The sequence below is a fragment of the Giraffa tippelskirchi genome, chromosome 6 (genome assembly GCF_054371585.1).
Source record: "Giraffa tippelskirchi isolate mGirTip1 chromosome 6, T2T-mGirTip1v1.2.pri, whole genome shotgun sequence".
NCBI classification, from domain to species: domain Eukaryota; kingdom Metazoa; phylum Chordata; class Mammalia; order Artiodactyla; family Giraffidae; genus Giraffa; species Giraffa tippelskirchi.
The window spans coordinates 20,067,664-20,081,015 of NC_137280.1; the positions used below are offsets into that span (position 1 = coordinate 20,067,664).

Below are 13,352 nucleotides of genomic sequence, written 5' to 3' on the forward strand. Positions count from 1 at the left end.
AAGAAAAAAAAACCCAGTACATTGCAGTGTATAACGTCTGTAGTAAATCTGTGTTCCAACTTGCTTTCCTGGTGGCTCAGATGGCAAAGAATCTGCCGGCAATGCGGGAGATACAGGTTCGATCCCTGTGAGAAGGGAACAGCTACCCGCTCCAGAATTCTTGTCTGGAGAATTCCACAGACAGAGGAGCCTGGCGGGCTATAGTCCATAGGGTCACAAAGAGTCGGACACGACTGAGTGACTAACAGTTTGATTTTGTTGGCTGTTTTGATTAATATTAATTTTTTTCATACATTCTAGAAATTTTGGGGTTGCAAGCTTCTGAGGAGGATTTTTGGTGCTGTTTTTAATTTTTTTCTCCCTATATTCCCCCATAGCAGCTGCTCTGTAACTTTCTCCATTTAGGTCTCCTTTCTAAAACCAGCCCTAACGCGGCAGTTTAGAGTAGAAGTACAATCGTGTCACAGAATCAGTAAGGGATTTAGTAAAATTCCCATTTATTATGGTATGTCAACCTATCTTTCTAAGCTCTCAGCTCCATGAGAGTTCAAGCAGTAGTTACTAGAAGTCTTCTTCAGCCTCCTTTCTTAAGCAAAATATCCTGACTCTGTCCTTGGCTTCAAGCAGGGAACCAGAATCCAATCCTCTGTGTATAAAGGTGGACAGAGGATAAGGTGGCCTTTATGAATTTTAGCAGATTTCCAAGGAAAGGATAAAAATGCTTTACAAGGAGAGTTCTAAGTATTGTTTGTTTATAGTAGGTAATTTTAGTTTCTTTTATCTATATTTTAATTATTTTAAACTCAGGAATGCATGTTGATTTTCATTTTACCGAAAAGCTTTAAAACCTGTGTGTAGATAATCATACACCTTTTCTCTGACTTAATATGGTAAATTAATTTAATGTTTCCTAATATTGACTTGTTTGTATGTTTAAATGAACTGCATTTGATTATGGTATAAATTTCTTTTGAACAATTTATTTAAGATATTACACCAATATTCACAAGTGAAACTTGACTTTCTTTGCACATTATGTCAGTATGTCATCTTTTAAAAGTTTGTTATTACCACGATAATGGTTTCAGTAAGAACTAGGACAATTACTAAAATTACTTTCTGATTTTATGAGACTGGCTGTGTAAATACAAATTTGTTAACTCGGTTCAGAATTTAGGAAATCTTCCCTTAGGTGTGTCGGGCTCACCTCTAATACTCTGCATTTCAATATTGTGCTTGATTTTTAGTGTAGCTTTGTGACATCTCAAGGAGCCAACACATGATCAGAACCAGATGGCAGTATTCTATGTCATCTCCTCTGCGTTGGCAAGAATGCCAGGTTTTACATAACTGAGCTGGTAGGCTGCAAATTTAATTTGGGGTTGAAATTTTAGGTTAAAAGAAAAAAAAATCTCTAAAAATTCTAGTTTCATATTGAAAAAATATTTGGAACCCCCATGGTAAAATGTTACTTTGGAAACACATTTGTACTTAAGTCACATTTTAGTAGCAGAAAACAGGCATACTGTTCAGATTCCAAGGTTGGTACAGTTGCAGAAGGGTAACTTTAATGGCACGTCCCACCCATTCATCAGGCAAGGGAACTGTACTTCTCACAGAGGAGTGTTACTGCTTCCACAGATGCTCAGCTTCAGTGTTCCAGAAGATACGGCCCAGGGCAGAGAGGAACCAAAGGAAAACATACTATATGTTGCTGTTTTATGGCTTCCACAGAAAAAAGGGGATAGACACCAACTGTGTTCCTCAAGGGACTATTCCTCTCGTTAGTTAATAAATATAAAAAAAAGGAAGACTGAAAGGTTCAAACATAGGCTTAATTTACAATCTCACTTTTTAAAAAATGTAAAAATGAAGGGATATGTGTCTATGATCTACAAGGTCTCTTCTGAATCTAACGTTCCATGAATCTTATCCATAAAAATGTAAATAATGAAAGAAATGTTAAAGATGCCTTTGTAATATCTCTGTGATAAAAACGGCATTCTTAATTGTGTTATAGTTCTCTGTTTAGGTACACTTTTTCCTCCCCTTCAGGCAAAAATTTTCCCCTAATAACCCCGATATAATTTCCTTAAGCAAGCAATAATTGGTTCTACTGGGTATTTCCTCCTTAGTATCTTATTCTCACAGTTTTTCTCTACAATTTTAAATGTCTTTAAAATACTGTTAATCTTCCTTATTTATATCTTATTTATTCTTAGGGTCTTAAATTTACGGTTATTTTCCCTAGGATTATATTTCATTTTGTATTCTTAACAAATGATCTATTGTCTCACTGTTATGAAAAATGAGCTTTTTCTAGACATAGTATTTATCCATCATCAGCTTACTTCAAGTTTTATACACACATAACATATACACAGGCATAGTCTACAATTATGTTTTAATTCATTAAGGTAGAGAACTCTACTTTCAAGACTAAGATTATGGGCTAGATCTCCAAGTGGATTAGTAAGTCTGTTTATTTGTCTCATTGCCAAAGATTACATTCTTGATTCTAATAAACTATTCTGCAAATGTGTAGCTTTTGTTAAAAAATTGCCTAGAAAAATATGGATGGCTCAGCACAAATTCATTACCACCATTAGAAAATATTCAAAACACATGCCCTAATAGAAGGGGAAGAATGGGCCGTTATTCCTCCCCTCAAGATGGTAGTGATAAATACAATTTATTATATTTTCTAAAAATCATCTTTTTACACTACTGCATGTTGAGCGATGATACTTGGAAAGTAGATTTATATTTTGTAATAAAATATCACACAATAATACACGGAGCTGTCAGAATTACCTTATAGTAATGATTTCCCCTGGGTTTGCCCTTATGAGCCAGCTACAGTTGACTCTGGCAGGATACTCGGAAGGCCAGCCTGGGCTCGTGATTACCCCACTCGGCGCTCGAATCTGTTCTGGAGTTTCTCCACAGGCTGGAAGATAATCAAAGCAATCTTAGAAAATTATTGTATTTTAAATAAAGCATTAAGTAAATTAGTATTTACTAAAAGAAACACATCAGACGTCAAATCATATACAATAAATATGGTATGGCCAACCTTAAAAACTTTCATTATCCTAATTAGATTGTTTTCTTTCCTTTTAGTCAAATTATCTTATCCTAATTAAGTATAAAGTTTTGAGGAGGCGTGGAAGTTTTCAATTTGGATCTCTGGATAACAATTTAAGAGTCAAGACTGCTAACTTTAGCCATGGAGATCAACCGGTATATCCATCCATCTATCTTTTTTCCAAGACTCACCTTTTAAATTTATTTATTATAACTACCTAAAAATCAACTTTACTGAACTACTTTTTGGATATTTTAAATTAAAAAAAAAATCATATAGTCTTCTGAACAAAATAATTAAAGGAAAGCACATATAAACACAACAGTAAGATGCTGAGTTGTTAAGAACTGGGTAGATGATTGGATAAAAGCAGCAACACATTACTTCAAAGTAGTTCTTTAATTCATTCCAGGAACACTTCCAAACTTTATTACAAGGTCATAAATGATTCCTAAATTATTTTTAAAATAAAGGCTTGAAACAGTCAGTGATTAAAGTTATCATTATGTGGTTAGATATCTAGACATCTTAGAATAAACAGAGAATAAATTCAAACTACTACCAGCACTTTGCCTGTATTATACTGTCACCCTGCTTATTTAACTTATATGCAGAGTACATCATACAAAATGCCAGGCTGGATGAAGCAAAAGCTGGAATCAAGATTGCTGGGACAAATATCAGTAACCACAGATATGCAGATGACACCACACTTACAGCAGAAAGCGAGGAAGAACTAAAGAGCCTCTTGATGAAAGTGAAAGAAGAAGAGTGAAAAAGTTGGCTTAAAACTCAACACTCAGAAAACTAATATCATGGCATCTGGTCCCATCACTTCATGGCAGATAGATGGGGAAACAATGGAAACAGTGACAGACTTTATTTTGGGGGCTCCCAAATCACCGCAGATGGTGACTGCAGCCATGAAATTGAAAGATGCTTACTCCTTGGAAGGAAAGTTATGACCAACCTAGATAGCATATTAAAAAGCAGAGAAATTACTTTGCCAAAAAGGTCCATCTAGTCAAAGTTATGGTTTTTCCAGTAGTCATGTATGGATTGTGAGAGTTGGACTATAAAGAAGGCTGAGTGCCTAAGCCTAAGAATTGATGCTTTTGAACTGTGGTGTTGGAGAAGACTGTTGAGAGTCTCTTGGACTGCAAGGAGATCCAACCAGTCCATCCTAAAGGATATCAGTCCTGAATGTTCACTGGAAGGACTGATGTTGAAGCTGAAACTCCAATATTTTGGCCACCTGATGCAAAGAGCTGACTCATTTGAAAAGACCTGGATGCTGGGAAAGATTGAAGGTGGGAGGAGAAGGGGACGACAGAGGATGAGATGGTTGGATGGCATCGCTGACGTGATGGACATGAGTTTGAGCAAGCTCCAGGTGTTGATGATGGACAAGAAAGCCTGGCGTGCTGCAGCCCACGGGGTCGCAAAGAAGTGGACACGACTGAGCGACTCAACTGAACTGAACTGATTCTCCCTTCATTATCTTGAACTCTCACAGTTCACATTTTAACAATCCAGAATTCAGCTAATAATCCCAGAAGTTAGTCTCCCTGAAGAGTCACAGGCGAAAAAAAAAAAAATGCAATGAATGTTTAAACCTTCAATACAATTTAAAATCTTGGAATCTCTTATTTGATACAACTCTGACAGACTGGACAATCTAATTTTTAAAGTAAGAGCAGATAAAAAGGAGCAAAGTACAAGTGGGGAAAGTAGCTGCCAAAATGACCATTTTTTGTGTGTGTCTATAGAGGTTATGGTCTGTTCAATTTAGGTTAAGTATGCTTGCCAGGGAGTAATTTTACAAAGTTTTTATCCATAATGGTCAACATATGGCAAACTATACTGCTCACAGAGTCAATCCTTATTTCTACAGAATTAGCCATTCCCAACAGAAAACATGCAATCAAGGTTTTAAACCTCTGCAGGTTCATGCCTAAAATGCACCTAGTTTGAAATTAGGGTATACAGCCAAAGGGATCTTGTTTTTGATCACTTTTCCAACACAGAGATTCATGGCATGAAATATAGGTATATAATACATTGAGTTTAGCATACATCTTATTGCCCACACACAAAGTTTCCAATTGTTTTTGCTTGCCCCTTACCAAAAAAATACTTAATTTGATATTTTACAAAAAGTCTATATTTATTCAAATGTGATTCTATTTGGGGCTCATTAACACTGAAATATTAATAAAGCAAGGCAAACCATTCAATATCATAGTAATCCAAGTCTATGCCCCAACCAGTAATGCTGAAGAAGCTGAAGTTGAGCGGTTCTATGAAGACCTACAAAACCTTCTAGAACTAACACCCAAAAAAGATGTCCTTTTCATTATAGGGGACTGGAATGCAAAAGCAGGAAGTCAAGAGATACCTGGAGTAACAGACAAATTTGGCCTTGGGAGTACAAAATGAAGCGGGGCAAAGGCTAACAGAGTTTTGCCAAGAGAACACACTGGTCATAGCAAACATGCTCTTCCAACAACACAAGAGAAGACTCTACACATGGAGACCACTAGATGGTCAACACTGAAATCAGATTGATTATATTTTTTGCAGCCAAAGATGGAGAAGCTCCATACAGTTGGCAAAAACAAAACTGGGAGCTGATTGTGGCTCAGATCATGAACTTTTTATTGCCAAATTCAGACTAAATTGAAGAAAGTATGGAAAACCACTAGACCATTCAGGTATGACCTAAATCAAATCCCTTATGATATACAGTGGAAGTGAGAAACAGGTTTAAGGGATTAGATTTGATAGACAGAGTGCCTGAAGAACTATGGGCGGAGGTTTGTGACACTGTATGGAGACAGGGATCAAGATCATCCCCAAGAAAAAGAAACGCAAAAAGGCAAAATTGTTGTCTGAGGAGGCCTTACAAACAGCTGAGAAAAGAGAAGTGAAAGGCAAAGGCAAAAAGGAAAGGTATACCCATTTGAATGCAGAGTTCCAAAGAATAGCGAGGAGATATAAGAATGCCTTCCTCAGTGATCAATGCAAAGAAATAGAGGAAAACAACAGAATGGAAAACACTACTGATCTCGTCTAGAAAATTAGAGATACCAAGGGAAAATTTCATGCAAAGATGGGCACAATAAACAACAGACATGGTATGGACCTAACAGAAGCAGAAGATATTAAGAAGAGGTGGTAAGAATACACAGAACTATACAAAAAAGATCTTCACGACCCAGATAACCACGATGGTGTGATCACTCACCTAGAGCCAGACATCCTGGAATGTGAAGTCAAGTGGGCTTTAGGAAGCATCACTGCAAACAAAGCTAGTGGCGGTGATGGAATTCCATCTGAGCTATTTCAAATCCTGAAAGATGATGCTGTGAAAGTGCTGCACTCAATATGCCAGCAAATTTGGAAAACTCAGCAGTGGCCACAGGACTGGAAAAGGTCAGGTTTCATTTTGATCCCAAAGAAACGCAATGTCAAAGAATGTTCAAATTACTGCACAATTGCACTCATCTGACACTCTAGGAAAGTAATGCTCAAAATTCTCCAAGCCAGGCTTCAACAGTATGTGAACCGTGAACTTCCAGATGTTCAAGCTGGATTTAAAAAAGGCAGAGGAATCAGAGATCCAATTGCCAACATCCGCGGGATCATCGAAAAAGCGAGAGATTCCAGAGAAACATCTACTTCTGCTTTATTGACTATGCCAAAGCCTTTGACTGTGTGGATCACAATAAACTGTGGAAAATTCTGAAAGAGATGGGAATACCAGACTACCTTACCTGCCTCCTGAGAAATCTGTATGCAGGTCAGGAAGCAACAGTTAGAACTGGACATGGAACAACACACTGGTTCCAAATTGAGAAAGGAGTACATCAAGGCTATATACTGTCACCCTGCTTATTTAACTTATATGCAGAGTACATCATGAGAAACGCTGGGCTGGATGAAGCACAAGCTGGAATCAAGATTGCCGGGAGAAATATCAATAACCTCAGATATGCAGATGACACCACGCTAATGACAGAAAGCGAAGAAGAACTAAAGAGCCTCTTGATGAAAGTGAAAGAGAGTGAAAAAGCAGGCTTTAAACTCAACATTCAGAAAACTAAGATCATGGCATCTGGTCCCATCACTTCATGGCAAATAGATGGGGAACAGTGGAAACAGTGACAGACTTTATTTTTGGGGGCTCCCAAATCACTGCAGATGGTGACTGCAGCCATGAAATTAAAAGATGCTTACTCCTTGGAAGGAAAGTTATGACCAACCTATACAGCATATTAAAAAGCAGAGACATTACTTTACCGACAAAGGTCTGTCTAGTCAAAGCTATGGTTTTTCCAGTAGTCATGTATGGACTGTGAGAGTTGGACTATAAAGAAAGCTGAGTGCCTAAGAATTGATGCTTTTGAACTGTGGTGTTGGAGAAGACTGTTGAGAGTCTCTTGGACTGCAAGGAGATCCAACCAGTCCATCCAAAAGGAAATCAGTCCAGAATATTCACTGGAAGGAGTGATGTTGAAGCTGAAACTCCAATACTTTGGCCACCTGATGCGAAGAACTGACTCCTTGGAAAAGACCCTGATGCTGGGAAAGATTGAAGGTGGGAGGAGAAGGGGATGACAGAGAATGAGAGATGGTTGGATGGCATCACCAACTCAATGGACATTGAGTATGAGCAAGTTCTGGGAGTTGGTGATGGACAGCAAAGCCTGGCGTGTGCAGTCCATGGGGTCACAAAGAATTGGACATGACTGAGCAACTGAACTGAAATGACTGAATAATGAAGTGCCAGAATTTGTTTCCAACCTTGTTCTAATGAGTTATCATCTCAGCAATTAATGAAAAGATATCCTAAGTCATTTATAAGCCCTTTTTCCTTTCTTCACTCTCTTGCCAAAGCATTTTGTAGCAGTATATTGAACAAATTCTTAAGTTCATGAAGATACAAACATACAAAGAAACTGGCAAAAACTACCACCATGTCTCCCCCAGGATATTGTAAACCGTTCATTTTCATTAAAAGATTCATTTACGTTAAAGAGAATAATATAATTTTATGTTAAACTGTGTTTAACTTACAATTATAACACTGTAATGGCATATAAGTACTCAAATACTTATCAGCTGATCTAACAGTTTTGGGACACATCCAAAAACCAGGTGGGAATAACGTATGATAAAGCAAATAACTCCTAACCTTTAAATAAACTGAGGTGGAGAGACTAGTTGTAGAGCAAAACAGAAAAGAAGTCTATTACATTTTTGTTTTATTAGATTTTGCTTAAAAAGTTTTCCCTCAAATACCTGAGAAACCCATAGGTGGTGCTCTTATATTAAAAACTAAAGAAATTATGATCTGGCATGGATGCTCAAAAATACTGTTGTGAATATTTTATTTTCAGTTATTTTCATACAGCTGACAAAGGATAGACACACCATTCATAAATAAGAGCAGTTATTTTAATATTCAGTATTTAACATTCTAATTCACTTAATACTTCTATAACATTATTTAATGATTCTACCTGATCAAAAATTAAATTTTCTCTCTTAATTGGCTATGAATATATATTTTGATTAAATTTTGCAACATGACTGAGTCTGGTATTTTGTTTTAGATTCAACTAGTGGCTTTTTACCAACATCTTTATATGTATAATACACTGGACATGTAGATTAATATACTCTAGCATAACCACAATTTATCCCTTTCTACATATGAGAAAGAACACATTCAAATGCTCAAAGAATACGACAAACGTTAGAAATCAAAAGAAAATTCCCCTCCCTTTTGAGCTTCGAGTTTGCCTATATACACTGGTAGGTTTGGAATCAGAAGATTTAGGTGCCACCTGTTCTATCTGCCACTACGGGCTTTGCCATAGTATAAACTGCTAAACCTTTAAAAGACTTAGTTTCCTCATGTGTTAAAATAAGCAGCTGCTGTTTGAATAATCTCTAAGGCCTATTTCAGCCCTAAATCATTCCCCTCTTTCATCATCATAATACATTTCTACTATATTTCTAATACTTATCAGGATGCATTGGTTTTTTTTTGTTGTTTCATCATTTTGCATTGTCTCTTTGACCCACTGAGATCACATTTTCATATTCTTACCTTAACCTCATCAAAACTGTGTTAGCAAGCAAAGCCACCACCAAATCAAATGTCCCCTCACTCTCCATGGTACTTGATCTCTTTAGGCCATCTGACAGTGATCTTTTTCCTCTTGGTCCTGTACTACCTTGACTTTGCTGACATCACTCTTTTAGTTCTCCTAATTCAGACTCTTCTGGGACTGTTCATAGACTGGATCCTTCTTCCTCAGCCAGCTCCTGATATACTGATGTCATTCATGGTTCATTCCCCAGTTTTATGCTCTTCTCTCTATGGGAGATCTCATTCATGCCTACATCTCCACTTACGATCTATAGTTGAAAAGTTAAAAAATCTCTAACCCAGAGACTCTGCATAATCAAAGGTCCACTGGACGTTACAAATTCAATATGATCAGAACTGTCTCAAATCCTTCTCTTTAAATTCTGAATTGTTATTATCATAGACATCCTATCTGGGAAAAACAATAGTCATTTCACCTAATTCAAGTAAAAAGTAAACTTACTTTAAGAATACCACAGGCAATCTCAGTGATTTCTTAAGTACAGGAAATAAAACTCACAGCAACTAATACTAGAAATCTCAAAGTCACAACCTGAGGCTGCCTTTATCACCTCTTAAAAGGCCTGCTTTGTCTCCTATATGTCTGTCCTAATCTTCCAACTTGGCTTTCAGAGTCTTCTACTTTTCCATCATTTCAGTATCTTACAATGACTTCTCATTCCCAACTTATCATAACATGTCAGTTTAAGTATCTACAATCAACTGTAATCTCATTGTTTTCTTATTTTGCTGTATTTATACTATTGTTCATTTTATATTATACCCTTTTACATAAAAGATTTGAGGTGACTTACTATTGCAATCAATTTGATAATACTTTAGCATCTACTTCCTCACTTGTAAATGGGGATTAAAACACTACCTACCACGTAACAGTGCTGCAAGAATTAAATACAATTATTTTGGTAAGGAGATTAGCCCACTGTTTGGATTACAGCAACCTGTTGGTAAATAACAGCACACAACAGACCAAAGCAGACTGGTTGGCAGTAATGCCTGGAATGCCATACTGAGATGATGATTAAGGCAGTGCCCAGGCTAAATGTGAAAGAGGGCAGTGACTGTTCATTTAATATATGCTGGGCACTATCATGTTCTGGAAAGAATGTTAATTATGCCATAATTAACTGGTTATCTGACATGAGTTGGGATATACACTCATAAAATGTTGCTTTAGGGAATGAATTTTTGTTTGTTTTAAACAAAATTTGTACACGATTCTGCTAGTTGAAATGCCTTTCTAGATTTTTGACTATACTCCAATCTAGAATGTACCAAACCTAATCTTCTTTTACTTCCATATTTTCTACCCATATCATCTCTATTGTTTACACAGTTATTTTAGCTATTCTCTGATTATTTCTTCAACAGAGTTAGTTTATATGTAACTAGCAAACAGAGGAATCTCATCAGTATAATGCAAAGTTGTGAAAGATCTTATTTCCAGCATGTGAATGATCTGAAGTAACCAGGAGCAGGAGAAAACCCCTAGGAAGTAACTTCTTTTACTGCAAGAAGTGCTTACTTTTACTGGTTAAAGAACTGCTAGACTTTCCTCTGTATTAAGCCATCTTGGGAGCCTGCAAGTATAGATGGAGATGTGAACACCTTTCCCCACTATCAAAATAAAACAGCTTAATTGATGAAGGGTATCTCTGAATTATGTTTTTAGTTTTGATTAAACTGGTCTCCATTAGAAGAAGCATGTATTTTCAAGGAGGAAGTCTGAACTTCAGAGTATGTGGCTGCAAAGTATGGACCGAGTCTATGTGTAACCGTCAGGAGATATTTGTCCTGGCATTTGGATCAATATTATATTTGTTAGGGCTGTACTTACAAAGTTACATAGTTGTAAGCAATCTGTACCAAAACTACCTTCTCTTAAGCCATTAGTTTAGTGTTCTGTTTCGCACAATATGAGATTTTCCAGGAACGCATACATGGCATTATGGCAAGAATGACTATATTTTAGCCTTTGTTCATTTTGTTTTCTTAATAATCTCTTAATATCTCTTAATAATCAGTATCAACTTTTTGTTCTCAGAACACAAATACCTACAAAAAATATCTATTTTACTTTAGTCAGTATCTCTGCGTGCGTGCTAAGTCACTTCAGTCGTGTCAGACTCTGTGCGACCCTACCAGGCTCCCCTGTCCATGGGATTCTCCAGGCAAGAATACTGGAGTGGGTTGCCATTTCCTTCTCCAATTTGTCTGAAAGAAAGTGAAAGTGAAGTCACTCAGTCCTGCCCGACTCTTCGTGACCCCATGGACTGTAGCCTATCAGGTTCTACCGCCCATGGGATTTTCCAGGCAAGAATACTGGAGTGGGTTGCCATTTCCTTCTCCAAGTCAGTATCTTTAGTTATAAACAAATATTCAAGTATTTTGGGTGATGATAATATATATCTCTACTTTTGACACAATTCCTATAACTCAGAAATAGAAGCTCCCAAATTAAGAGTCCCAAATGTTCATTCAAAAAAGTTAGCAACTTTCAACTCCAAGAGCATCTTCTTCATAAATTGCAGTGATTAGAGTGCTAGTTGCTCAGTCATGTCCAACTCTGTGTGACCACATGGACTGTAGCCTGCCCAGGGTCCCGTTCATGGGATTTTCCAGGCAAGAATACTGGAGTGAGTTGCCATTTCATTCTCCAGGGATCGAACCCAGGTCTCTTGTATCACACGCAGATTCTTTACTGTCTGAGCCTCCAGGGAAGCCTCTGGTTATCTGATTAGAGCCCCTAAAGCCTATTCCATTCAGACATTCGGAATGAAAAAAGACAATAGCATTATTACAATGCTAGTGGTTAAAATGCACTAAAGGCTAAACTAAATAATACACTTTTTAATTGATCGTATATGTTCTCAACTAAGAAAAGGAGAATTAACCGAAAAGTAAATAGGTAGAGATAGATTCTTTGATGGCATTCTTAATAAAATTTTGATTATTTCCAGGTTTAAAATACAAAGATCTCACTGTAGAGTTGAGAAAACAGGGAAAAACTAACTGACAAACACTCAAAACTTCTTCATGCTTATTCTGATACTAGTTCAATAATCCCACAGAAAAAGCAGGTAACTATGATTTCAAAATTAGATTTGTACACCATACCTATTATCTTTAAAGTAACCATTTAAAGAATAGAAACTGTGCAAACAACCTCTATTTTAGAGGCCACATGGGAGAGAAGAGGACAGTTTCAAAATATTTCATGGTTTTTAAGGCCTGAAAAAAAGAGACACGCAAGGAAACTTCCAGTTCTACTCGTAAGGGAAAAAGTACAATTTCCTGTTCCACAGATGAAGAATGGGGTTTCTTTTCAAAACTGACAAGGGTTTTTGGCAATTTGTGACTAACGGTGATATGAAATCTTTGTGCCTTTGGTTTTAACAAATCACAAAGCTAAAATGCAAGTAAAAATCAGCTGTGCTTACTGGCCACCTTAAGTACACGAGATACATACGAAAAGCACAAAAGAACATGAAGAAAATTAATGTTCTCATGGACATTGAAGCTTTGTAAAACTGAATTATGCTTATTAACTGAATCCAATAAACATATAAATAGTTATGAGAGCATACAAGACATATTTCTGCTCAGTTGCTCAGTCCTGTTCAACTCTTTGAGACCCCATGAACTGCAGCCGGCCAGGCTCCTCTGTCCATGGGATTTCCCAGGCAAGAACACTGGAGTGCATTGCCATTTCCTTCTCCAGGGGACCTTCTCGACCCAGGGATTGAACCCAGTTTTCCTGCATTGGCAGGCAGATTCTTTACCACTGAGCAACCTGGGAAGACCTTGCATACAAGACAATATAGTCCCAAATGACATAGTGCGTATTTATAAACAATGTGTCATAAGGCATCAGTTCAGTTCAGTTCAGTCGTTCAGTTGTGTCTGACTTTTTGTGGCCCCATGAATCGCAGCATGCCAGGCCTCCCTGTCCATCACCAACTCCTGGAGTTTACCTAAACCCATGTCCATCGAGTCAGTGATACCATCCAACCATCTCATCCTCTGTCGTCCCTTCTCCTCCTGCCCCCAATCCTTCCCAGCATTGGGGTCTTTTCCAATGAG

General features: G+C 37.3%; 1 protein-coding gene across 2 annotated transcripts in view; it reads right to left on the minus strand.

Moving 5' to 3' along the window:
• Window positions 1-13,352, minus strand: part of LRP12 (LDL receptor related protein 12) — an 86,139-nt gene that overhangs the window by 17,378 nt on the left and 55,409 nt on the right. For both annotated transcript variants that reach the window (XM_081502270.1, XM_081502269.1), the window contains one exon: window positions 2,815-2,950. In XM_081502270.1, coding sequence (XP_081358396.1) covers window positions 2,815-2,950 — 136 coding nt within the window. The remainder of the gene's footprint in view (window positions 1-2,814; window positions 2,951-13,352) is intronic.